This window comes from Taudactylus pleione, unplaced genomic scaffold (assembly GCF_031769625.1).
Source record: "Taudactylus pleione unplaced genomic scaffold, aTauple2 ptg001423l, whole genome shotgun sequence".
NCBI classification, from domain to species: domain Eukaryota; kingdom Metazoa; phylum Chordata; class Amphibia; order Anura; family Myobatrachidae; genus Taudactylus; species Taudactylus pleione.
In genome coordinates this window covers 367,922-395,383 of record NW_028285822.1, presented here as the reverse complement: position 1 = coordinate 395,383, position 27,462 = coordinate 367,922, and the positions used below count along the sequence as shown (strand labels likewise).

The following is a 27,462-nucleotide window of genomic DNA, read 5'->3' as shown; positions in this document are numbered from 1 at the left end:
TTGATTTGTACTATTTATTTTCCTTTTCATATGCTTTGTTTCAGCGAGTCTCTCTGGTCTTAAAAAAAGTTGTGACTCGCTTTGTTCCAAATGTAGTATATTTTTAGTAATTTTACATTATGTTTTTGCAGCTCTTTTAAATATTATGCTTTTCTAGAATTCTACTGCTGTTTTTTTTTCAGGTCACTGATGTATAAATAGCAGGAGATCAAGTGGAAGCAATAGCAGAACTAGGTGAACTGATTGGTTGGTACTTTGGGGTATATGTACTAAGCCTTGGAGAGAGATAAAGTGGATGGAGATAAACTACCATTGGTTGAATCACTTCTGAGTTCCAAACTGCCTCTGAAAACATCATCAGCACAAGAACGGTTTGTTTGGATCGTCATGGTTTGGGTGTGTATGGCTGAACAGCTATACACAACTCTCAGATCACAATGTACAATGCCAAAACAAAACGCCATTCTGGAGCGTTTGCTGGAGTGATTAAATGCTTCACTATCTGGCAGTCTGACGGATAAATCTGGGTTTGTTCAAAAGCACGAGAACACTTATGCCTGATTCCATATGCAGAGCTAGCCCCAGGCATAGTCAAACTAGGCAAATGGCTAGGGCCATGCATTCCAAGCCTATGGCGAGTTCAACTTGACAGCGGGCAGTGGCGGGACCAGAACAGGTGGACAGCTCCAGCGACTCTGCTCTGGCTTCCCTACCGTGAACAAAGCTCTTAGCTCAGCTCCAATCTGGCAGCAGCGAGAGCAGGGAGCAGAGGCAGTGGGTGCAGCGGGCAGTAGCAAAAATGCTGCTGGAGGAGGGCTGCTGCACATGCCCAGCCACAGCAGCTCCTCCTCCCATGGGCCTTTTTGGAGTCCAGCAGGCTGATTGGATACTGATGTCCATCCCTAACACACAGTGCCGAGCTAAACATAGAGTGAGGAGCACAAGCATGGTGGCTTCAATATCTGCAGAGTCCAGGCAGGCTGAGGTAATGGAGGCAATGGAGTCACAGTTTTATTGGCTGTGTGAGTGCTGTGCGGGAAGGTTGGGGTGTATTACTGTGTGTCATAATGTGTAAGGGGCATTACTGCGTGGCATTACTGTATGTGTAAAAAGGCTTTACTAATGTGTGGCATAATGTGTAAGGGGCATTAATGTGTGGCATTATGTGTATGAGGGCATTATTATTATGTGGCATAATATGTAAGGGGCATTACAATGTGGCATTATGTGTAAAAGGGGATTTCTAATGTGTGGCATAATGTGTAAGGGGCATTATTACATGGCATTATGTGTAAAAGGGCATTACTAATGTTAGGCATAATGTGTAAGGGGCATTCCTACGTGGCATTATGTGTAAAAGGGCATTACTAATGTGTGGCATAATGTGTAAAAGGGCATTACTAAAGTGTGGCATAATGTGTAAGGGGCATTACTATGTGGCATTATGTGTAAAAGGGCATTACTAATGTGTGGCATAATGTGTAAGGGGCATTACTGTGCAGCATGTGTATAAGGGGCGCTTCTACTGTGTGGCATTATGTGTATAAGGTACACTACTGTGTGGAGTAACATGTATAAAGGGCACTACTGTGTGGTGTAATCTGAATAAGGAGCAATACGGTGTGGTGTAATGTGATGTAATATGTGACATAACGTGAATAAGGTAAAGTGGTACTAATGTCTGGCGTAACGTGAATAAAGGACACTACACATCATGTAATGTGAATAAGGGACACTACTGTGTTATGTAACGTAAATAAGGGACACTATCCTGTGATGTAATGTGAATAAGGTTGCATTGCTGTGTGGCGTAATTTGAATTGGCGGTACTATTGTGTGGCCACGCCACTTTTTTGGGCATCCCTATTTAAAATATAGGGGAAGGGGACTCCAATGCTCTTGCTGGCCAGGGCACCAAAATGTCTAGTTACAGCTCTGTGGATGAGGATTGCTATGGGTGATGGGTGTTGCTGACTGCTGCTGTGATCTGTGCTGCTGGGTGATGGGTGCTGTGCTAGGAGAGGGGTTCTGGGTCAGAAGAGGAACTAGCGGCGGTGCTATGAGGCAACAGCCAAAATCTCACCTAGGGCATCAAATTGTTTAGGGTCGGCTCTGTAAATATGCCAACTGTAAATTTTGGTTTAGGAGGAATAATGGTCTGGGCAGTGCTGTAACAGGGCTTTATGGCACCCTGTGCCTGCCATGCCCCTGACAGCATGAAGTCATAAACGAAGGGCAGGGCCTCAGCAACGGGAAGACAGATCCTCAGGATGCTCCGGGATGCTGTAAAGGCTGCAAGGTGCATGTCTGTAGCGTCCAAAAGACTGCAGCAGTGGCACTGGCTGCAGGGTGCTTGCCAGATGCAGGGACTGTGGGGCAGCGATGGTGCCGCCCACAGAGCCCTACGCTCTGCGTGGTGGCACCTCTAGCATACCCCTAGTTACAGCCTTGGTTCTGGGACTGTATTTCTTTGTTTTAAACTGGGTTCTTTAGTACCAGTGTTACGCTAGAGCATCTCTAAAATCACTGGGACACTACAGACCAGTGTTTAAAATGGCTCAACCCAACTACACACAAACAAGTTGGAAGTATAAACTTTGTTAATCATAGGTCTGTTTGACACCAAAATTCTCATGCATCAATGTGCCAGGAGTCTGCCATCCCTACATTATGCTGTTGGGTACAAGTTCTCATTCCACTATATAACTGCTCTTCTCTTTTCCCTTCCTTGCATTACTATACTGCAACACGTATATCAAATGACCCTTAATTAAGCAAATGTGTTATATGAAAATCTTTGAGATTCTAGGCTGATGATGTTCTTAACACAAATGGACTTCCGCTATGTAGTTTTCATTAGCTCATGCCCAGGAGCTAGCAACCATATTTGGCTTCTGTATATTAATATTTAAATTGAACCATCCTTTGGTTATGGAGAAATTTTAATAGGTGATGAACACCACCCTTAGAATTCCTTCCACCATTATATCTGCTTGTTTGCTTTTTGGGACACTGCCTACTGTACATTTCATTATGGTATATTTCAGGTGGTTGGTTTCTATTTCATTAGCTTTGCAAGTTTCAATATTCATTATTCAGAGCAGTGCCATGTATAGTACAATACATTTAATTATGAATGAACTAAGCCTGGAACCTAAAACACATATTAGAACAGGAAAAAGTTCTCTATTAATTATATTTTTAATAATGACGTATTTATATGAATATTCAGTATGGCCAGCTGCATTGCTGGCAAATTTATAAATGATGAGTGTGTATCTGCAATGTGTGAGGGGGTTTTCATGGGTAAGAGGTGTTTCATAATAGGGAGCACTACATCTATTAAGCATATTTACCAAATGTCTTTGTTTGTAGGCAGTACGCTAATTAACCACTTCCACTAATCAACATAGCCGCACCCTCCTAGACTCTTGACAGGGGTGTTGCTTGCAACACTATTTGAAAGTTCAGTATTTTTCAGAGAGTAATCTGCCAACCATAGCAGAAGGCTGCAAATAAAAAAAGCCATGAAAGGCCACAGGATTTGTCAGATGATCCTTATGTCCAGTGCTGGCACATAATTAGCAATACGCTTAGGGTATGGAGAAAACTGATGATTTCCTGATAAAACAGAGCAATAACATCACTGTCCAATTAGGTTTAGGCTCTACTGCAGGACCCCTCACCTTCCTGGAAATATTTGATCTAGAAGAATTTTCTTCCTTTTCAAAGATATTTCTTTTGCTGGCAATTCCATCTGATGCTCCAAGGACTCCTCGACTGTGAGATGATGGTACCCTGACACTTGCGGATTTCTGAAAACAGGGGACTTATTTTAGCAACTAAAATAGTGTCTTTAGTTGAATTCAAATGCAGCAGAAATTCACATTTTAATTTGTGTACCACCCACAGTAAAGGGTAAAGGATATTCACTTCTATATCTACAAAAGAGACAATATGGCCAATGAGGATTCTCTTTGATAGTATATGTATAGCATGTACAAACTAGAAACTAGCACTGCTGGTAAATGTTGTTTCAAGTCCTCGGTTTACTAATCTCATCTTAGTATTTTATTACTCATAGCAGGTAATAAAACAGTTCTCTAAGGACTAGGGGGTAAATTTACTATAGTGAGAGTTTTTAGAAATGAGATGTTGCCCATAGCAACCAATCAGATTCTACTTAACATTTATCTAGCATCTTCTAGAAGATGATAACTGGAATCTGGTTACTATGGGCAACATCTCCACTTTTAAAAACTCTAATTTTTGTAAATTTACCCCTATGAGTCAGCAGGATGTCAATGTCAGTAACGGTAGAGATGTGTCCTGAGTATGCTGGAGTTTTTTTCTGCTCACTTTTCCCCATGCTCCGTTGTCTCAGTCATGATAACTTGGTGTTCACATATTTCTGGACTGAAGTTACTGTTGGGCCAAATGTCAAGCTATGTATGATCCTGGCAACTGTGCAAGTTCAAAGGCTTCTCATCAACTTAGAAATAACACCTTTTATTGCTTATTATTTTACATTGCTATCTGTACTGCATATTAAATTACTGCTTGGCATAAACATGCATTGTTAAGAGCTAAGTTGGTAGTAAAAAAAAAAAAAGTACCTTTATAGCTGAATTATACTTCTCCATTCGGTCTTCTATTTTTTTACTCCGGAGCGATAACCTTAAGCTGGAACTAAACAGAATACTGACTATTCAATAATGAACAAGAGTGCAATCAAAATATTATTATCAATTAAAACATTTCTCTTTGATCTCCCAATTAGTCAATACCTAGAAAGCAATAACAGTCATAAAATGTATCTACATAAATATATTCATATTCAGTCCAAATGGAGAACATCTGATAATCAGTGGTTTTGGTGTATATCACCCAAGTAAATATACAAACCCCAAAAACCCTACAAATGCACGTAACCCTTCTCAGTTTTTTTATTAGATTACAACAGATATACTGTACTATATACAGTAAGGATAATTCAACAAAAACAACTTTGTATCACGTAGCAATGTACTGTATACCCTAGTGCACCTATATCTCACAGTGGGAAAGCTCACTAGTAATCTAGGAAATTAGTTGCACTGGCAACTTGTGTCAGCATTGGGGAACCTTTTATAGTGGATGCTGGGAGCTGACAGGCTGAGAGAGAAGGAGAAGACTCCTCATTGGTGGTAGTGGAGTCACATGGGCAATCCAAGATGGCCGCGCCCATGGACCGGAGGACAGCGCTTCTCAGAAGAAGTCAGCGGGGCCAGCGACCAGCAGGAGCCAGCATGGGAGCAGCAGAGCAGCGGGACCCTCCAGAGGACAGCGGAGACCGGCCAGAGAGAGAAGGAAGCAGCGCACAGCGCGGGAGCCGGAAGACAGCACGGGTCAGCGCCCGCAAAGGTAAGCGACGGGGTCTGATTCTGGGGTCTCCAGGGTGGCGTGTGACAGGTACTATAGGGGGCACTGCATTAAGGTGCAAATGGAAAGAAATGTTCCCAGTGACAAGAAAGGAGTGTGTGTCATGTTGACACGCCCCATTTTTCAGTGACCACGCCAATTGTGACACGCCCATTTTTTTGGCCCGGCGCACACATGGGGGGGCTCCATTTACAAAATTGCCCTGGGTTCAAATACCCTAGTTACGCCACTGGTGAGAGGTAACTAGAATTTCAATTACTATGTGACATAAGTAGCCATTTCAAGAAAAGTTCTAGTCCTATGTACTAGTTGGTTTATTAATAATACACTCAGCCAAATAAACTGGATATCTTATAAGGCCACTGATGTGATCATCCATAAGTTATACACCAATAAAACTTATCTAAGCATTAACTATCTTGCAGGGTCATAGCGTATCTTTAGTCTGAAAAGGAATTTGCTTAAACTGGATTTACAAACATTTGAACTTTCCAGAATTCTTAATCCAGTGGGCTTTTTGTTATTAAATTGCAATGAATATCAATCCACTATGACCGTAAACAATAAGCACAGTTTACGCTACAGTTTGTTCTGCATTAATTCTCAGATAGCTGTGTCATTTAGAAAGCACTGCACTTTATTACAGATAAAAATAGGTTTAACTACTTAGTTCGACAGTTTCCCTTTTTGAATCCCAAACTCTTATTCCAATCTATTGATAGAATAATGATATCTTCCTTATGGATGTTTAATACACAGAGCTTCAACCTGGACAATCTACACAAGGAAACAGGGAGGATTACCTGGATTATCACTTATTAGCGATACTCAAGAGCCGTAACTAGACTTTTTGGTGCCCCGTGCCAGAGAGAGCATTGGCGCCCCCCGTAATTTTTTAAATAGGGACATAGTGCACCTGAAAAAGGCCCATGGCTTCATAGAGAAGGGCCAGGGAAGAGATAGGGGAGGCCAGGAGAGTCTGGTGATAAAAGAAGAGGAAGCTACAAGTGAGAATGATAATAAACAGGAAAATTGACAGGCCCAAACAGCGCCCTGTGCCATGGCACAGGTCGCACTACCCTAGTTATGGCCCTGGATACTAGTGTTTATTTAAAGCAGCTAGAAATTCTTCCCCGAGGGTAGCTGACACTGAGCATGACAGCTTGCGGGAACTGCCCGGGGGATGCATGGGAGAGATCGAAAGATCTCTCTTCTGCCCCTGGAGCCTCCATAGGCTTACAGTAGTATACATGTATTCTACAGGTGCTAAACTCCGAAAAGCTTTGCTTTTTGGTGTTTGGTACATAGGGGTCAGATTGTAGCCTCCATTGATAATAATGGGGACTGTAATCTGCAGTGCTAATTAGCACTTTACCAGAGATTTTTGTGAAATCTCCAGCATTGTGCTATTATGCTGGGTACACACTGACAGATATATTGGCCGATCAATTGATCGGCCAATATATCTGCTGCACATCGGCCAGTGTGTACTAGCGATATGTCTGTGAACGGTGTCGTTCACAGACATATCGCATTGGCTGTGCTGTACAGCCGATGGACGTATGTCTGCAGCCGCGGGGAGGGGGTGGGACATGCCCCCACCACCGGGACAAGCCCCCAATCCACCCCCCGGCCATCGGGACCCGCTGCAGCATGCAGATGATGGTTGTTTAGTGTGTATGAATGACCATGATCTGCAGATATATCGCTTAGGTGTTTATCCACCTTTAGTTAATTGGAACAATCTAAAAAATATGCAGAAACTGCAGTTTCTGCATAATTTGATGTAAAAAATAGTTTACACATTTTAAAAAAACATTTGGAAATGCTTAATCATTCACTAGCATGTTATCTCTGATAGGGTTCATGTGATCCAACTGAGAGTTTTCCTTCTTTGTTTTACACCTGTTAGTTTATTTATTAGTAATCCTGGAACATCAGATAAAAGCTCAATGTCACAGCTGATGATACATCCTTTCACCTAGGTCTGACATGACCAAATATTTTGCAACTCTGGAAGAAAATAGCTGGTGTGTGTTGTTTTATAACAGACTTAGCACTATTCATTTTTACTCACAAAAAGTTTCACAAATTGATTTAACAGACTGACCTCCGTATGAGTCCACTATCAACCCGATCTTCACTCTGAATCTGAAATGAAACAGATATTCAACCACGTGCAATGTTAGCCGATTAATCACCGTAAAGTTTTTAACTGATGAAACTCACCTTAACAGAGCTGGTGAAAGGAGTAAGCCGCTTAAAGGACGTTGAAGTCTGTAGAGGAGTAGGAGGGTTTTCCTGCACAAGAAAGGCATTACTGTAGGTCTCTTATTTTTGGGCTACCATATGAAATGCTGAGTAAATGAAACTTAGCTAATTAAACAAATACAATATGATGGTTCACCATGGCTCTGCTAAACTTGTATTCAGTCATGATGGCTATGCTATAAAGACGCTACAAGTAAATGAGAGAGTCTGTCTTAGGCATGCATAATATGTACATAATAAGGACAGTGATAGGGGAGTCTTCTAGAAGGATGATGATAATAGAAGCAATAATAGGATTACAATAAAAATGAAGCATACTAGGTTAGTACAACACGGACAGAACTTTAAATTGGTTAATAAACACATTTTGTTGTTGTTTTTGGTGATATATCCTCATTAAACTGGACTTTATGATGCAAATATAGATTTTCATCATATTAAAGCTCCGCCACCACTTAGAAAAATATTTTACTAACATGCTCCCTTGAGGGCTGCTCCGCTAACAGGTATTCCGAGATCTCATCTGTTTCCCTGAAAGTACCATTTAAAAACCATGGGAGGTCCAATCAGGTGGCTTGTTATTGGATAGGGAAGAATCTTGCCTTGAAGAGTTGCCTCACCTGCTTGCTGTTCTGAGTTGTGCTGGACACGGTGGTGGACAATGATGGAATAACTACTTCAGTCCTTACTGTTCTTGTTACAGGAGGGGCTCCTTCTTCTGGTTCTTCGAGCAGGGGAGGTGGACTTTTGACACCACTGTTACTACCACTCTGACGACGGGGAATTTTCACAGAACTTTCAAAACATGAAGTTAGTGGTAAATATTCAGATGGTGAAGTCACAGAGTATACTATTTGTATATGTTGTAATTTTTTTTTCTGGAAAATTCTGGCTGAAATGGATACATAATTTTTACATATTCTTTAGTCTTTTTTAGCTTGGGCACATAGCTTAGGCTTAATTAATTAACCATCATATTAACCTACCAGCTTTTAATTCTGCATCAGCCCCAATGCTTTAAATTAGTACTTTTGCAAGTGGAGCTAGGAAATGCTAGGCAAATCAGCAATTTAATGGCTAAAGTAGTAAAACCATAATTTTTACCCATGCAAAGTATTACAAATATATAGAGGCCTATTTATTAAGCTAGTTTCTGCTGACAATTTAGTAGAATTGGCAGCTTCTGCATGAATTAAGTTACCTGCCTATTTAGGAACAGTTTATCAAAGGAGCTATCTCTTACATTAAGCAAACTAACGATGCAGACTGTAGTCCCCATTATTCACTATGGCCCAAATAAACATGTCTGATAGCTAATGCCATATTCAGATATGGTTAGCTCTTTCCATAAGACAGATCTGCTATCTGAGTGGAGAAATACTATTTGATAAATTGGGATGTAGTTATCAGACCGGCGGACAGCATGTCGCCGGTCTGAATCTCTATATTGACACGGGACCTCTCTTAATCCTGACGTCGGAATCCAGAAGCACGCCAGCACGAGCGAGGTAAATCCGAGGCGCCCTTAGCTTTAGCCGCGGGGGGAGGGATGTTAGGGTTAGGTTTTTTATGAGGGGGGGAGGTTAGGGTTAGGCACCCCTAGGGGAAGGGTTAGGGTTAGGCACCACTGGGGGGGGTTAGGATTAGGCCTGTAGGGGGGGGCGGTTAGGGTTAGGCACGATGGGGGGAGACTTAGGTTTAGGCACTAACTGGGAGGGTTAGGGTGCAGGGTGGGGGAGGGTCAGGGTTAAGGCTACAAGTAGGGGGCATTGCATATGGGCACTACCACAGGGGGCACAGCATGGGGGTGCACAACTACAGGGGCACAACTACTGGGGGCACTGCATATGGGCACCTATACAGGTGGCACTGCATATGGGCACCTATACAGGGGGCACTGCATATGGGCACCTCTACAGGGGGTGCTGCATATGGGCACCTATACAGGGGGCACTGCATATGGGCACCTATACAGGGGACACTGCATATGGGCACCACAACAGGGGGCTGCCCTATATCTTTATTTTTACTTCTCTTTACTTTAACCTATGGACCGCCTCCTCCCTGGAACACTTGGAGGGGTGCCATAGCATGCACGTGCTCCGCGCGCCCTGGCTTCATGCTACTCCTCTGCCCGTGCGTGCAACTCTCAGACATGTTACAAAAGGCCCTCAGTCTGATTAAGAGAGGTAGGGGGCAATTGGGTTTAGGGTATATTATTTCTTGCATTGCGCTAATGATAGATTATATGTTATTAAAGTGATCTACAAATGTTGAGATTGCTAATGTCCTGCCCAGTACAGTAGAAAAAACATAAATATTTTAGAAGAAAAAATAAAACTGAGAAAATGTCACAAAATGGTCCATCTTTTCCATCACAATAACTATTTATCAAACAGTTTCCATTGGTATCACATACTAGAATATGACCCCAGTCCCTGCTACATTCCTAAAACTGAAACTTATGTAATAATCTTCATCATGGCGTACCAGTATGAAAAAAATGTATTGCAGCTAAGTTATGTCATTTTTTTCTAGACCATATAACACCATCCCTACTAATATATAAAAATGTTTGTTGCTCAATTACGGCCAAACCTTTGAATCGATTGATTTGACAATTCGCATAAGAATAGTTTACAGGCCAGGTTAGAACATAGGCTATGTAGTTTCCCATACTTCCCACTCACTTTCAGGTTTTTAGAGATCTGTAGTGCTGCCAGTCGTATGAGCATTCATAGCTCACTTGTTACATTGCAATGACTAATGCCATAAAAAACATTTTGCAAAATCAATTGATATAATTAGTAAAAGTAAAAATACACAGGTTTCAGGCAAAGTGCTGCACTGCAGTAAGTAAGTCTGAAATTGCTAACCACAGAACTCTGGAATAAAGTAGCTGCACGTAGTAAAATTATGTTTCATCATGGACTTGCCCGAGTACTACACCTAGTCAGACATATAGTTAATTTACATTTTTATTAGTTATGCCCACATCATGACCATGAAACATTAATTTCAATAAGCTTTGCAGAATGTTTTGATACACCGAAAAGCAAAACTGTAATGTTTAAGTGATTGGTGCCATCAAGATGTATGGTGGTTCTGGATGATAGAGGAGCGTGACCATGCCTGCTCATTAAAATATGAACTATAAAAACTATGCACAACATTGCCATGTCTGATTCGGCCTGGGTAGTTAGTATTATTATTATTATCCTTTATTTATATGGTTTCACAAGTGTTCCGTAGTGCCTTACAGAGTACATAAAATAATAAGTGAACAAGAAATGAGTAACTTACAGTACATTACAGTGCAGGACAAGGACATGGTTTATATACAATGCTGCAATAGCGATTAAAACACTCATACTAAGCAGTAGGGAATTAGCAGTCAAGTGGGGAGTAAGGAGTAGAAGAAAATGTAAAAAGAAGCAAATGAGGGAAGAGGTCTCTGCTCGTGAGAGCTTACATTCTAAAGGGGAGGGGCAGACAGACAGGCGTGACACAGAAGGGGTAGATAGGGAGGAAAGTGGGTTAGGATGAGAGCTTTGATGAAGTAGTGGGTCTTGAGAGCAGATTTGAAGATTTGTGGAGAGTCTGATAGGGAGAGGGAGAGGCGGCACACATTTGTTGAGCAAAGTGGATAGGCGGCAGCGTGAAGGGAGAGAAGATCAGAAATGTAAGTGGGAAAGGCTTTGGTGAGGGCTTTGTAGATGAGTGTATGAACTTTGAATTGGCATCTGAAGGTGAAGGGGAGCCAGTGTTAGGGCTTGTAGGAGAGGGGAAGCAGATGTAGAAGGTCTGGAGAGGAAGGTGAGCCGAGCAGCAGCATTGAGGACTGCTTGCAGTGGAGAGAGGTGGGGGACTGGGAGGCCAGTAAGGAGAAGGTTACAGTAGTCTAATCTGGAGATGACCAACAAGTGGATGAGGGTTTTAGTAGCATCCTGGATGAAGAAGGGTCTAATCCTGGAGATATTTTTTAGGTGGAAACGGCAGGACTGTGAGAGGTGCTGAATGTGTGGTTTAAAGGAGAGGAAGGATTCTAGGATAACTCCAAGACAGCGCACTTTGGGACTAGAGGAGATAGTTGTGCCATCAATAGATAATGACATTTTGAGAAGTGAGGTAATGGAAGAGGGTGGGAAGATGATCAGCTCAGTCTTAGACATGTTAAGTTTAAGAAAGCTCTGGGACATCCTTGAAGAGATAGCAGAGAGACAGTTGGAGATACAGGTAAGGGTAAGGAGCGAGGGGGGAAAGTCAGGGATGGAAAGGTAGATTTGAGTATCATCAGCATAGAGATGATATTGGAGGTCAAGACAGTTGATGAGTTTACCTAAAGAGGACATATATAGGGAGAATAGGAGAGGTCCAAGAACAGAACCTTGGGGAACTCCTACTGTTAGTGGAAGTGGGGGGGAAGAGAAATCATGAGAGGAGACAGAGAAGGAATGATCAGAGAGGTTGGAGGACAGCCAGGAGAGGGCAGTGCCATGTAGACCAAGAGAGTGAAGGATATACAGGAGGAGAGGGTGGTCTACCATGTCAAATGCAGCAGAGAGGTCAAGGAGAATGAGTAGAGAGTAGTGGCCCTTGGATTTAGCAGTAAGGAGGTCATTGCATACTTCCGTGAGGGCAGTTTCAGTGGAGTGGAGAGAACGTTAGCCAGATTGAAATGAGTCAAGGAAGGAGTGGAAGGAAAGAAAGCTGGTAAGGTGGTTGTAAACAATATGCTCAAGGAGTTTGGAAACAAAAGGGAGGAGAGAGATGGGTCGGTAGTTGGAGAGTATGTTAGGCTCAAGGGTAGGTTTTTTGAGAATGGGAAACACGAGGGTATGTTTGAATGCAGAAGGGACAGTACCAGATGATAGTCAGAGATTGAGGAGGTGTGCAAGATGGGAACAGGCAGAAGGAGACAGGTAACAGAGGAGACGGGAAGGGATTGGGTTAAGGGGGGAGGTGGAAGGAGGGGAGGACTGGATGAAGGCCTTGACTTCCCCTCCAGAAACAGGGGCAAAGGATGTCATAGTTAGTGAGACAGAAAGGGAGGGGTGGTCAGGGAAAGGAGGGGCAGGAGTGCTCCTCCCTGCTGAACATTCAGCGCCCATGTTAAGTGATTGCCTATGACGTAAAGGGAATCATTTACTAAAAACATGTCCTCATGCCAGAAATTGTAGATGGCATATACAGTATGTAAAAAACAGCTTTAAAATATGCAATACTCAAACTTAAATTTGAAAGATTGTACCTAACAAACACTTGGCTCTTGAACTTAGACTGGTTTCCATGGCCTGGCGATGTTCCAGAAGTGCTGCTTGTCACAATTGGTGTTTCTGAAGGTTTTGCAGTTACTGGAATGCTCAAGCTGATTGGATTATTACTACGTGCTGGTTTGTCTTGTACCTGATATAATAACGATAAATAGTTACATAACACAGAACTGAGTCCCACTTCGGAAAACCGTATGGATTCTTTGAATTTAAACATTGTAATTCTGTCATGTTAATGAACATCATTATTGGTTGAAGCTTAATTACCTCACTTTCAGGTGTCTGTAATTTTTTATCTTTAAGATCCTTGTTGTTGTTTTGGCTGCTTATCTCTTGATGTTGTGCCTCCTTGATTTTTGATTCATGGCTCTCTTTTTTCCAGTTACTGGACTCCTGATTCTGTTTTCTCACATTCTCGTTTATTTGCAATTTTTTTGAGCTTTTAGGTTCTTGCCATTTTTCATTCTGACTCTTGGACAGATTGTTTTCCCTTAGGGCACTATTAGATATGTGATTATCTTCTTTTTTATGCTCTTCCTTCTGAATAACATTTATTTGACTACCATGTTTCTGTACTTCTTCTTTTTTACTTGTTAACACTTTTGCCTCTTCCAGAGTACTCTCTCGTGCTTGGTCCTCTAGTCTCTCAATACCACATATCTTGTTTTCTTCAACTTTATTTCTGATGCACTTACTGTTATCTTCTTCCTGTTTAGTTGCTACATTCTTTTCTTTATCTTGAACTTTGCTACTTTGACATTCTTGCTGTCTGTCCAGGTGCTTTCTGTTTGTTATCACATCTCTGTCCTCAGTGCTGGAGACAGAGCAGGAACTAGGCCTGTGAAAAATGAAAAAAAAACTAAATTAATACATTTGAATACAAATATGAGTAATGCAATATTTTCAATTACAAAAGCAGAATTTCTAGGTAAATGAACAGCTAAAATGTTCATTAAAAAATAAATTACCTGTGTGTTTAGCATGACATTTAAGAAGAAATACATATACGGTCAGGTGCATAAATATTGGGATATTGACAGAATTTTCATATTTTGGCCTCTATTCACCACCACAATGGCTTTGAAATGAAACAAACAAGATGTGCTTTAGCTGCAGACTTTCAGATTTAATTTGAGGGTAATTACATCCAAATCAGGTGAACGGTGTAGGAATTACAACGGTTTCTATATGTGCCTCCCACTTTTTTAGGGACCAAAAGTAATGGGACTATCAAGTCAAAAGCTATTTCATGGACAGGTGTGGGCTATTCCCTCGTTATTTCATTATCAATTAAGCAGGTAAAAGGTCTGGAGTTGATTCTAGGTGTGACATTTTCATTTGGAATCAGTTGCTGTCAACTCACAATATGAGATCCAAAGAGCTGTCACTATCAGTGAAGCAAGCCATTATTAGGCTGAAAAATCAAAACAAACCCATCAGAGAGATAGCAAAAACATTAGGTGTGGCCAAATCAACTATTTGGAACATTCTTAAAAAGAAAGAACGCACCGGAGAGCTCAGCAACACCAACAAACCCGGAAGACCACGGAAAACAACTGTGGTGGATGACAGAAGAATTATTTCCCTGGTGAAGAAAGACCCCCTTCACAACAGTTGGCCAAATCAAGAACACTCTCCAGGAGGTAGGTGTATATGTGTCAAAGTCAACAATCAAGAGAAGACTTCCAAGAGTGAATATAGAGGGTTCACCACAAGATGTAAACCATTGGTGAGCCTCAAAAACAGGAAGACCAGATTAGAGTTTGCCAAACAACATCTAAAAAAGCCATTACAGTTCTGGAACAACATCCTATGGACAGATGAGACAAAGATCAACTTGTACCAGAGTGATGGGAAGAGAACAGTATGGAGAAGGAAAGGAACTGCTCATGATCCAAAACATACCACCTCATCAGTGAAGCATGGTGGTGGTAGTGTCATGGCGTGGGCATGTATGGCTGCCAATGGAACTGGTTCGCTTGTATATATTGATGATGGGACTGCTGACAAAAGCAGCAGAATTAATTCTGAAGTGTTTCGGGCAATATTATATGCTCATATTCAGTCAAATACTTCAGAACTCATTGGACGGCGCTTCACAGTGCAGATGGACAATGACCCGAAGCATACTGCAAAAGCAACCAAAGAGTTTTTTAAGGCTAAAAAGTGGAATGCTATGCAATGGCCAAGTCAATCCCCTGACCTGAATCCGATTCAGCATGCATTTCACTTGATGAAGACAAAACTGAAGGGAAAATTCCCCAAGAACAAGCAGGAACTGAAGACATTTGAAGTAGAGGCCTGGCAGAGCATCACCAGGGATGAAACCCAGCGTCTGGTGATGTCTATGCATTCCAGACTTCAGGCTGTAATTGCCTGCAAAGGATTTGCAACAAAGTATTAAAAAGTGAAAGTTAGATTTAGGATTGATTACTTTTGGCCCCTTAAAAAGTGGGAGGCACATATAGAAACCATTGTAATTCCTACACCGTTCACCTGATATGGATGTAATTACCCTCAAATTAAATCTGAAAGTCTGCAGTTAAAGCACATCTTGTTTGTTTCATTTCAAAGCCATTGTGGTGGTGAATAGAGGCCAAAATATGAAAATTCTGTCAATGTCCCAATATTTATGCACCTGACTGTATATTTTCTCTTTCTGGTTTAACAAACTTACTGGACAATTGATATAACATTTTTAGAAAATCCAAAATATAAATCTTCTATATAACACCACACATGCCCCTTCAATGTCGCTCAGGATTCACTATATGCCCTCAGACCACAATACATGACTTTACTCGGGGGCCCAATTCAGTGCACCCAATAAATAGTATTCCATACTGTAATGCCTCCAATACATAGTAGGCCACACCACAGTGCCCCAATACATAGTATGCCACACCACAGTGCCCCAGTACATAGCATGTCACACCACAGTGCCCCCAATACATAGTATGCCACACCAGTGTCCCCAATACATAGTATGCCACACCACAGTGCCTCCAATACATAGTATGCCACATCACAGTGTCTCCAATACATAGTATTACACACCATAGTGCATTCAAAATGTGTCAATGTGTACAATATAAGTTAATGTGTACAGGGAGGCATGGCTGCTGTACCTTGAACTCCTGCCTGGACTGGGATCTGAGACACTAGCAGAATGACCTAGCTGGGTCTCATTGACTCTTCATAGGTGGGCAAGTACCTGACTTAATTGTAGCTGGGCAGGTGCAGGGACACTGAGAAGATGATGTGGAGCTCATCCTGGTGAAGGTGTAGACACGGTCTATAAATGAGTCCTGGGAGCTGGTCTCATTCAGCAGTATCGGCCCGCTCTGCCCCTGCTCTTGCTGTAAAGTATATATTCATGCTCTGAAGGAAGAACTCCTGCAGTATATGCAGCCCTGATAAACCAGCCTACACTGTCCAGAAAGTGTGCAAGGGCAGCCAGCTGCATTGGTGACAGTCACACAGCAGCCCTGCTCCAGCCACAGCAGGTCTCCACGGCTCCAGCCTGTGCGGCTGTTATAATCAGGAACCCTTCCAGGAAGCGCAGCAACGTCCTCTCAGCTCATGGACCAGGGACCTAGTCTCCCCCTTCTTGTGATGACATAATGGATGGCAGAGGCAGCTGGGGACATCATGATCAAAGTGGTGCTAGCTGTGTGGAGAGGCAGGGCTAGGCCAATACTCCTGTTGGTTCTGCAGTGCATTATGTAGGACCCGCAAAACATTTGAAACCGAGCACCTCCAACCACAAAATGGAGGTAGGTCCTCATTTGCATGACTACCGCTGGATGTGGATGGAGCGTAGTTTAGTTTCACTCTTTTACCTGATAGACCAGGGTCTCTGCCAATCCGGGCAGGTGTAAACTTTTAGTCGCCTTGGTGACCTGGTGTTCGGGATTTGTCGGACACTGCTTTAAACTATTTTTACAAAAATTCTGCTTTACAAGATTTTATTTTCCTATTTATAGCACACAGAAAACTGTGAACATTATTAATTACAGAAACAAAATAACGCACATATAGCTGTAATGTTTAATTACACATTTGTTTCAGCATTTCAATAACAAATCAACTGATTCCTAAGTTTAGGAAACACATTTAAAGATGTATTCTAGAGTAATATTTTCGGACCCAGTGATGCAAACATATAATAGTGCAAAATGTCCTTGCACTAAATATAGGTGTCTATGGACCTGGGGCCTGATTCAGAGACGGATGCAAAGGCGATTACGCGTGCAGTCGAGTGATTATTTGCCATCACGCATGCGTATAAGCAGCACTGCGCATGTGCAGCAATCACACTGCGATCACAGGCGCACATATGAATCCATCGCAGAGTGAGTGACAGGCTGTCAGCGTTTTGGGGGTGGTGATGTGGGGTGATCTGAGAAACACAGGCGTGTCTGTCCGTTTAAACGCTGTTACATGGGCGTGCATAAATTAGCCACTGTGAGTGCATACACAGCTCTGCGTGTCTGAAGAGCTCCCAAGTTCGCCGCAGATGTGCGTCGATGTTTCCGATATTTTATGCAAGTATGCAGTGTCACACACAGCTAAGAAAGCATCAGTCCTTACGCTCTAGTGATCTTTGCAGACATTAGCATATCAACACTGCTGCGTTGCATGCAAAATCGCAACTGCGATCGCAATAGCGTCCATCTCTGAATCAGGCCCCTAATTCAGATTTGGGAATGGAGTAAGAAATAGCAAGTACTGTGCACCTGGACAGACCATGTTGCTGCAAGGGGTGCATATACATACATTGTTTTTGCATGTGGGGTAAATACTGGCTGCTTTTGCATGTAGCCCACAAATGCTGGACAGCTTTATTTTAACACTACAAATTAGATCTCAGTTAGGACACCTCCCTCCCAAATGTAAATCTCTCTGCACATTTTAAATCTATCCCTCCTGCAGTGCAGCATGGTTTCACCAAAGTACACAGCTACTTGCTCTTTCTTACTCTGGGCCTGATTCAGAGATGGACGGATTTGCAGAGCTGCACACAAGCGGCTGTGCAAACCGTCCATTTCCGATGCAAATGCAGAAGGAGGTGTCAGACACCTCCTAGTGGCATTTGTGAACCCAACACTGTGTCCAATGCCGTAATCTGGGATCACCATCCAAACCATGGCTGCTTCTTTAGTCATGCTGCGGGAGCTGAAGCTTCCTTCAGCCTGACCGGGTGCAGTCACATAAGAGACCAGGAATCTGCGTCTGTCGATGAAGACCCTAAACTTGTCCCTCCTGGAAAAACGGGGACGACACGCCCCGTTTCCCGGAACGGTGACCAGGCACGCCCCTGCTTCACCCCCCAAAGCCACAGCATGTCAATCATGCTGCGGTTTTGGGGGGTCTACAAGCGAGATCACATGTACATGCGCAGAACAAGTCCTGTACAGGCGCAGACCCCAAAAGGTTGGAGCTATAGCTTCATTGTCGGATGTACGAACATCTCTGAAACAGACCCCATATACCCCAATCTGAATCAGGCATTATGTACTAAGTCTTGGAGAGATATAAAGTGGACAGAGATAAACTACCAACAAATCAACTCCTAACTGTCACTTTACAGGCTGTGTTTGAAAAATGACAGTTTGGAGCTGATTGGTAGTTACTTTATCTCTGTCCACTTTATCTGTCTCCAAGGCTTAGGGCCTAATTCAGACCCGCTCGCGAGCTCAGGACGCTCGAAAGCGGGTCGATGGTGCCCTAATGCGCATGCGCACGACGGAGCTGTCGCTAAGGGTCTCGCACCAAAGGGGGTGTGCTGTTGATGGTGATTGACAGCACGCCCCCTTTGGTGGGCGTGCGGGGGGCGTTGCTGCCCAGGTGGAGGTGTTCCCATGGGAACGCCTTCCGTCTGGAGCCGGCCCCACTGACATCACTAGTGGGAGTGCTTTTGGCTCTGGTAGAGCCAAAAGCACTCCTGGGCTTGCGGCAGTGAGACCCTACTGCAGGGTCTTGTCGCAAGCCCGATGGTCGCGATTGTCTTGACCATCGAGACCATCATCATGGACGCTCGCATAAGCTGTGGGTGCTATGCGAGCGTCCAAGAGGCCGCTCCATTTTTAGGTAGGAGGGCCCTGATTCAGAGCGAGCGCTCTGGTCAGAGCGTCCGGCTCTGAATCAGGCCCTTAGTTCATAGAGTCCATAAACTTGCCATTATGTCCTCCCTCCTTGTTTGATAAGAGGTACAATTGTGGAAGTAAGTATACAAACAGACTTGGCTTTGCCTTAGAAGTAATTGCCACTTTATATCTAGTGGCTATCTGAACAGAATTGCACTGGTACCTGCAAACCGTGGGCTATTACATTTCGGGCATAGTGTAATACATTCTAAATTCCCTTTAACCCCTTCGCCACTAATGCTTCTCTCCCCCCTTCTCTCATCTCTGTTTTTGCACTTTTTGGGTATCATATGTAATTTCATTGTGCAATACTCACACACCTTGTTACTCGCAGAAGACTTTTCATAAAATAGCAATAGTTTGTTCATTTGTACTCCAAATAGCTAAAAAAGGGTATGTTTGGTTTTTATTGAAAAAAAGCGAGTGTACCAGAATGGGAAAGATCAGGCATTTTTAGCTCCTCCCCTCAGCTCTTGGCTGTGCTGATGTTTCTGTACTGCAGGGTGACATTGTCAGGTGATCAAATGGGATCTGAAGACACTAACCACTAAAGGACCAGGGCCATACCAGGGCTTTTCTGCGCTCTATACCTGCCACGCCCCCCACGAGTGTGACGTCATGATGTCATGTGGTGGGGGAGGAGAGGCACTGGCAGCCACAGTTGTTATGATCTTCAGGATGCTACAGCGGGGGGCTGTTAGAGCTGTAGGGTGCCTGTCTGAAGCATGGGCCATGGGTAAGCAGCAGTGCCGCCCAGAGGGCACTGTGCTCTGTGCAGTGGCACCTGAGTCTGTCAGTAACAAGAGTGTACTCCCCCATTCCCTGTTACTTTACATTTACCTGCAGTGTTTGTGCTGTGAAATGGTGGGGATTTATATCAAATCTTGGAGAGAGATAAAGTACCAACCAATCAGCTTCTGTTATTTTACAAGCCGTGTTTCAAAATGACAGTTAAAAGCTGATTGGTTGGTACTTAGGGCTATACTTAATAAACCTATTTACCTCCAAACATATTATTCGCCTAACATCAATTTTTTTTTCTCTTTATTTAATAGAAATTTGGTGCCGGGACAGCCGAAGCGAAAACGGGCTGTCCGGGCGAGATCTGCGTTTTTGCGATGTTTGTTTTTTTGTGTAGTGCGCATGTCTGTGCAGCCTGCTGCAGCGCTACAAAGTTCTTTCCTTCCAGCTATCACTCCAACATCCCTGCCTGACAGGCAGCGGCATCAGACTCCCTCCCCAGCCCAGCAAGTGCTGGGCTAGGGAGGGAGGCTGCTGCTGACCGGGCAGGGATCCTGGAGCAGTAGCTGGCCATGTGTTGGGACGTCCGCGGCTGCTGTGAGGCTCACCATGCATGTGTGGTGAAGGTGGACCCGCTATCCTGTCCACCGCTATCGGAGTACTGGGGGTGAGGGGGTGGCGGGGGTTAGCTGCTGCTGCATTGTGTACTGGTGGAAAGGGGGGGCGCTGCTGTCGCAATATAGTGGGGAGGGGGGATCTGCTGCTGCTGCTGTCACTGTGTCCTGGAACTTGAAGGGGAAAGTGGGGCTGTCCACTGTTGTGTGCTGGGGGTGCTATATACTTAGTCTATACTTTAGTGTACCATGTATAATGTGTATATATTAGGGATGTGCGCCGGATTTGGATTTGCAAATTGCGGTGACTGGCTTTGGATTTGGATTTTTGTACAAAAATTTACAAAAAAAGCTAAAATCACATAAATTGGTCTTTTTTTTCTTCCTAGAGTATTATTAACCTCAATAACATTAATTTCCAGTCATTTACAGTCAGTTTAGACTAGGGGTGAGCGGGTTCGGATTTCTGAAATCCGAACCCCCCCGAGCCCTCCCGATCCGAGTCAGGCTTGACTTTTCCCGCCTGACTCGGATCTGAAATCGAGGCAAAACGTCATCATCCCGCCTTCCGGGTCTCACGGGTTTTGGATCCTATATAAGGTACCTGCGTCGGCGCCATTTTCTCACTCGGCTGTGGACAGTGAAGAGGGAGGGTGGGAGTTAGGGCTGGCTGGGCTGTGTAGTGTAGTGTAGTGTAGTGTAGTGAAGTGTTGTGCTGTACTGTGCTGCGCTGTGCTGCTGTTGTCCATAGGGGCTGTGTCCACTCCTTCAAAGGCCATAGGGGCTGGCTGGACTGTGTTGTGCAGTCAGTTGTCCATAGGGGCTGTGTCCACTCCAAAGTCCTGTGCAGTGTCCCAGTCCTAAAGGGGTGCTGTAGTGTTGTCCAGGGGGTGCTCTGTCCATCAGGGGTGCTCCCCCCAAGTGCAAAAAAATATATATATTTTTTCTGTGTTTGTGAATTGTGTGCACTATGGCTGCACGTGCATCAACAAAGGAGCAGCGTCAAGCGTGCGCCTGTGTCCCATAAGTAAAAGGCCGGCTGGCTTGTCCGTTAAAGGGTGCTGTAACCCCCAAAGGGCACTCCAAACAAAATAAAAAAATATATTTTTTGTGTTTGTGAATTGTGTGCGCAGTAGCCGCACGTGCATCAACAAAGTAGTGCCAAGCGTGTGCCTGTGTCCCATAAATAAAGGGCCGGCTGGACTGCACGCTAAAGGGTGCTGTAACCCCCAAAGGGCACTCCAAACAAAATAAAAAAATATATTTTTTTGTGTTTGTGAATTGTGTGCGCAGTAGCCGCACGTGCATCAACAAAGTAGTGCCAAGCGTGCGCCTGTGTCCCATAAATAAAGGGCCGGCTGGATTGAATGCTAAAGGGTGCTGTAACCCCCAAAGGGCACTCCAAACAAAATAAAAAAATATATTTTTTTGTGTTTGTGAATTGTGTGCGCAGTAGCCGCACGTGCATCAACAAAGTAGTGCCAAGTGTGCGCCTGTGTCCCATAAATAAAGGGCCGGCTGGATTGAATGCTAAAGGGTGCTGTAACCCCCAAAGGGCACTCCAAACAAAATAAAAAATTTTTTTCTGTGTTTGTGAATTGTGTGCACCGTGGCTGCACGTGCATCAACAAAGGAGCAGCGCCAAGCATGCACCTGTGTCCCATAAGTAAAAGGCCGGCTGACTTGTCCGTTAAAGGGTGCTGTAACCCCCAAAGGGCACTCCAAACAAAATAAAAATATATATTTTTTTGTGTTTGTGAATTGTGTGCGCAGTAGCCGCACGTGCATCAACAAAGTAGTGCCAAGCGTGCGCCTTTGTCCCATAAATAAAGGGCCGGCTGGACTGAACGCTAAAGGGTGCTGTAACCCCCAAAGGGCACTCCAAACAAAATAAAAAAATATATTTTTTTGTGTTTGTGAATTGTGTGCGCAGTAGCCGCACGTGCATCAACAAAGTAGTGCCAAGCGTGCGCCTGTGTCCCATAAATAAAGGGCCGGCTGGATTGAATGCTAAAGGGTGCTGTAACCCCCAAAGGGCACTCCAAACAAAATAAAAAAATATATTTTTTTGTGTTTGTGAATTGTGTGCGCAGTAGCCGCACGTGCATCAACAAAGTAGTGCCAAGTGTGCGCCTGTGTCCCATAAATAAAGGGCCGGCTGGATTGAATGCTAAAGGGTGCTGTAACCCCCAAAGGGCACTCCAAACAAAACAAAACATTTTTTTCTGTGTTTGTGAATTGTGTGCACCGTGGCTGCACGTGCATCAACAAAGGAGCAGCGCCAAGCATGCACCTGTGTCCCATAAGTAAAAGGCCGGCTGACTTGTCTGTTAAAGGGTGCTGTAACCCCCAAAGGGCACTCCAAACAAAAAAAAAATATATATTTTTTTGTGTTTGTGAATTGTGTGCGCAGTAGCCGCACGTGCATCAACAAAGTAGTGCCAAGCGTGCGCCTTTGTCCTATAAATAAAGGGCTGGCTGGATTGACCGCTAAAGGGTGCTGTAACCCCCAAAGGGCACTCCAAACAAAATAAAAAAAATGTTTCTGTGTTTGTGAATTGTGTGCACTGTGGCTGCACGTGCATCAACAAAGGAGCAGCACCAAGCGTGCGCCTGTGTCCCATAAGTAAAAGGCCAGCTGGCTTGTCCATTAAAGGGTGCTGTAACCCCCAAAGGGCACTCCAAACAAAATAAAAAATATATATTTTTGTGTTTGTGAATTGTGTGCGCAGTAGCCGCACGTGCATCAACAAAGTAGTGCCAAGCGTGCGCCTGTGTCCCATATATAAAGGGCCAGCTGGATTGACTGCTAAAGGGTGCTGTAACCCCCAAAGGGCACTCCAAACAAAATAAAAAATTTTTTTCTGTGTTTGTGAATTGTGTGCACTGTGGCTGCACGTGCATCAACAAAGTAGTGCCAAGCGTGCGCCTGTGTCCCATAAATAAAGGGCCGGCTGGATTGACCGCTAAAGGGTGCTGTAACCCCCAAAGGGCACTCCAAACAAAATAAAAAATTTTTTTCTGTGTTTGTGAATTGTGTGCACTGTGGCTGCACGTGCATCAACAAAGGAGCAGCGCCAAGCGTGCGCCTGTGTCCCATAAGTAAAAGGCCAGCTGGCTTGTCCGTTAAAGGGTGCTGTAACCCCCAAAGGGCACTCCAAACAAAATAAAAAAATATTTTCTGTGTTTGTGAATTGTGTGGGCTGTAGCTGCACGTGCATCAACAAAGGAGCAGCGCCAAGCGTGCGCCTGTGTCCCATAAGTAAAGGGCCGGCTGGCTCATTTCTTAAAGGGTGGTGTAACCCACAAAGTGCACTAGTCTCCAACAAAAATAAAAAATTATTTTCTATGTTTGTGTGCGCCTTAGCTGCACGTATATATCAATATAACATAAATGGAGGACCAAACTTTCTCCGATAAAAATAAAATAGGGAAAGATCGAGAACCACTTCCTCCTAGTGCTGAAGCTGCTGCCACTAGTCATGACATAGACGATAATATGCCATCAACGTCGTCTGCCAAGGCCGATGCCCAATGTCATAGTAGAGGGCACATACAATCCCAAATGACAAAGTTCAGGAAAATGACCTTGTAAAAAACATTTAAATCATCTGAAGAGAAATGTAAATTTGCTAATATACCATTTACGACACGGAGTGGCAAGGAATGGCTAAGGTCTTTCCCTATGTTCATGACTAGTGGTTCAGCTTCACATGACGATGGAAGCCCTCCTCCCACTAAAAAATCAAACGAGTTAAGCTTGCAAAAGCACAGTGAAAAACTGTGCATTCTAAGAAGATATCACAAATCCCCAAGGAGAGTCCAAGTGTGGTGGTGGTTGCGATGCCTGACCTTCCCAGCACTGGACGGGAAGAGGTGGCTCTTTCCACCATTTGCACGCCCCCTGCAAGTGCTGAAAGGAGCACCCACAGTCCACTTGCTGATATGCAAATTGAAGATGTCACTGTTGAAGTACAACAGGATGAGGATACTGGTGTAGCTGGCGCTGAGGAGGAAGTTGGTGAGGAGGATTCTGATGGTGATGTGGTTTGTTTAAATCAGGCTCCGGGGGAGACAGTTGTTGTCCGTGGGATGAAAAAGCCCATCACGGTCATGCCTGGGCAGAAGACCAAACATTCCACCTCTTTGGTCTGGCAATATTTCTAGCCAAATCCGGACAACAACTGTCTTGCCATATGTACCATATGTAAAGGTGAAATAAGTAGGGGTAGGGACGTTAACCACCTAGGAACATCCTCCCTTATACGGCACCTGCAGCACGTTCATAAAAAGTTACTGTCAAGTTCAGAAACTTTGGCTAAGACCGTAAGCAGTCCAGGGACACCTAAATCCCGTTGTCCTGTTGTATCCAAGCGCCTGCAAACCACACCGTCAACTCCCTCCTCGTCAATTTCCTCCTTAGTCAGGATCGGAAGTAGTCCTGCAGGCCATGTCACTGGCATGACTGACTCTCCTATCTGGGATTCCTCCAGAGGATCCTGCATTGCTACGCCTCCTGCTGCCGCTGTTGCTGCTGCTGGGAGTCGTTCATCATCCCAGAGAGGAAGTAGGAACACCACTACTTTTACTAAACAATTGACCCTCCAACAGTCCTTAGCGAGGAAGATGAAGTACGACAGCAGTCATCCTGAAGCAAAACGTATAACTGAGGCCTTGACTGCTATGTTGGTGTTAGACGTACGTCCGGTATCCGCCATTAGTGCAGTGGGATTTAGACAATTGATGGAGGTAGTGTGTCCCCGGTTCCAAATCCCATCTAGATTCCACTTCACTAGGCAGGCGATACCGAGACTGTACAGAAACGTCAGAAAAAGTGTCCTCAGTGTCCTGAAAAATGCCATTGTACCCAATGTCCACTTAACCACGGACATGTGGACAAGTGGAACAGGGCAGACTAAGGACAATATGACTGTGACAGCCCACTGGGTAGATGTATCACCTTACGCAGCAACAGCAACAGCGTCACCAGTAGCAGCATCTCAGAAATGCCAGCTCATTCCAAGGCAGGCTACGCTGTGTATCACCGGTTTCAGTAAGAGGCACACCGCCAACAACCTCTTAGAGAAACTGAGGGAAATCATCGCCCAGTGGCTTACCCCACTTAGACTCTCCTGGGGATTTGTGATATCTGACAACGCCACCAATATTGTGCAGGCATTACATCTGGGCAAATTCCAGCACGTCCCATGTTTTGCTCACACAATAAACTTGGTGGTGCAGAATTTTCTGAAAAGCGACAGGGGTGTGCAGGAGATGCTTTGGGTGGCCCAAAAAATTTCTGCCCACTTTCGCCATTCAGCGACTGCGTGCCGAAGACTGGAACACCAGCAAACACTCTTGAACCTGCCCCGCCATCACCTGAAGCAAGAGGTTGTGACGCGGTGGAACTCAACCCTCTATATGCTTCAGAGGATGGAGTAGCAGCAAAAGGCCTTTCAAGCCTATACATCCACCTATGACATAGGCAAAGGAGGGGGTATGCACCTGACTCAAGCGCAGTGGAGAATGATTTCCGTGTTGTGCAAGGTTCTCCAGCCCTTCGAACTTGCCACACGTGAAGTCAGTTCAGACACTGCCAGCTTGAGTCAGGTCATTGCCCTCATCAGGCTTTTGCAGAAGCAGCTAGAGAAAGTGAAGGAGGAGCTAAGACGGAGCGATTCCGCTCGGCATGTGGGACTTGTGGATGAAGCCCTTCATTCGCTTTGCCAGGATTCCAGGGTGGTCAATCTGTTGAAATCAGACCACTACATTTTGGCCACCGTGCTCGATCCTAGGTTTAAAGCCTATGTGGTGTCTCTCTTTCCGGCTGACACAAGCCTGCAGAGGTGCAAAGACCTGCTGGTGAAAACACTGTCAGCTGAAGCGGAACGTGACACGTCAACAGCTCCTTCTTCATTTTCTCCCGCAACTGGGGCTGCCAGGAAAAAACTTAGGTATCCTAAGCAACCCGCTGGTGGTGATGCAGGGCAGGCAGGACCAAGTTTGGACATCTGGTCCAGACTGAAGGACCTGGCAACAATTTCTGACATGTCTACTGTCACTGCATATGATACTGTCACCATTGACAGAATGGTGGAGGATTACATCGGTGACAGCATCCAAGTAGGCATGTCAGACAGTCCGTACCTGTACTGGCAGGAAAAAGAGGCAATTTGGAGGCCCCTGTACAAGCTGGCTCTATTTTACCTGAGTTGCCCCCCCTCCATTGTGTACTCCAAAAGAGTGTTTAGTGCAGCCGGGAACCTTGTCAGCGAAAGGCGTAGGAGGTTGCTTCCACAAAATGTGGAGAAGAAGATGTAAATAAAAATGAATTATCAACTCTTCCAGGGAGACCAGCCTCCAGAACGTATAGAGGGACCTGTGGTTGTGGATTCCAGCGGGGATGAGTTAATACTCTGTGAGGATGAGGATGTACACAACACTGAAGAGGGTGAGGAATCGGTGGTTGAGGAGGATGAGGACGACATCTTGCCTCCGTAGAACCAGTTTGTGCAGGGACAGATTAATTGCCAGCTTGTTTTGTGGGGGCCCAAACGAACCAATCATTTCAGCCACAGTCGTGTGGCAGACCCTGGCGCTGAAATGATTGGTTTGTTAAAGTGTGCATGTCCTGTTTATACAACATAAGGGTGGGTGGGAGGGCCCATGGACAATTCCATCTTGCACCTTTTTTTTTTCTTTGCATTTGCATTATGTACAGTTTGGGGCCTAGTTTTTCAAACTGCCATCCTGTCTGCCACTGCAGTGCCACTCCTAGATGGGCCACGTGTTTGTGCCGCCCACTCGTATCGCTTAGCATAGTCATCCAGCTACCTTGGTGCAACCTTTTGGACATAAAAACACTATTGTGAGGTGTGAGGTTTTCAGAATAGACTGGAAATGAGTGGAAATTAAGGTTATTGAGGTTAATAATAGCATAGGAGCAGAAAAACCCACAAATTCTGTGATTTTAGCTGTTTTTATGCTTTTTAA

General features: G+C 44.4%; 1 protein-coding gene across 1 annotated transcript in view; it reads right to left on the bottom strand.

The window, feature by feature from the left end:
- The window catches only part of LAD1 (ladinin 1), a 134,086-nt gene that overhangs the window by 14,875 nt on the left and 91,749 nt on the right, over positions 1-27,462 (bottom strand). Inside the window, exons 3-9 of the mRNA XM_088463671.1 lie at positions 13,233-13,803; positions 12,944-13,098; positions 8,313-8,487; positions 7,651-7,722; positions 7,532-7,572; positions 4,617-4,689; positions 3,687-3,815 (exon numbers count right to left, since the gene is read on the bottom strand). Of these exons, the coding sequence (XP_088319797.1) occupies positions 3,687-3,815; positions 4,617-4,689; positions 7,532-7,572; positions 7,651-7,722; positions 8,313-8,487; positions 12,944-13,098; positions 13,233-13,803 (1,216 nt within the window). The remainder of the gene's footprint in view (positions 1-3,686; positions 3,816-4,616; positions 4,690-7,531; positions 7,573-7,650; positions 7,723-8,312; positions 8,488-12,943; positions 13,099-13,232; positions 13,804-27,462) is intronic.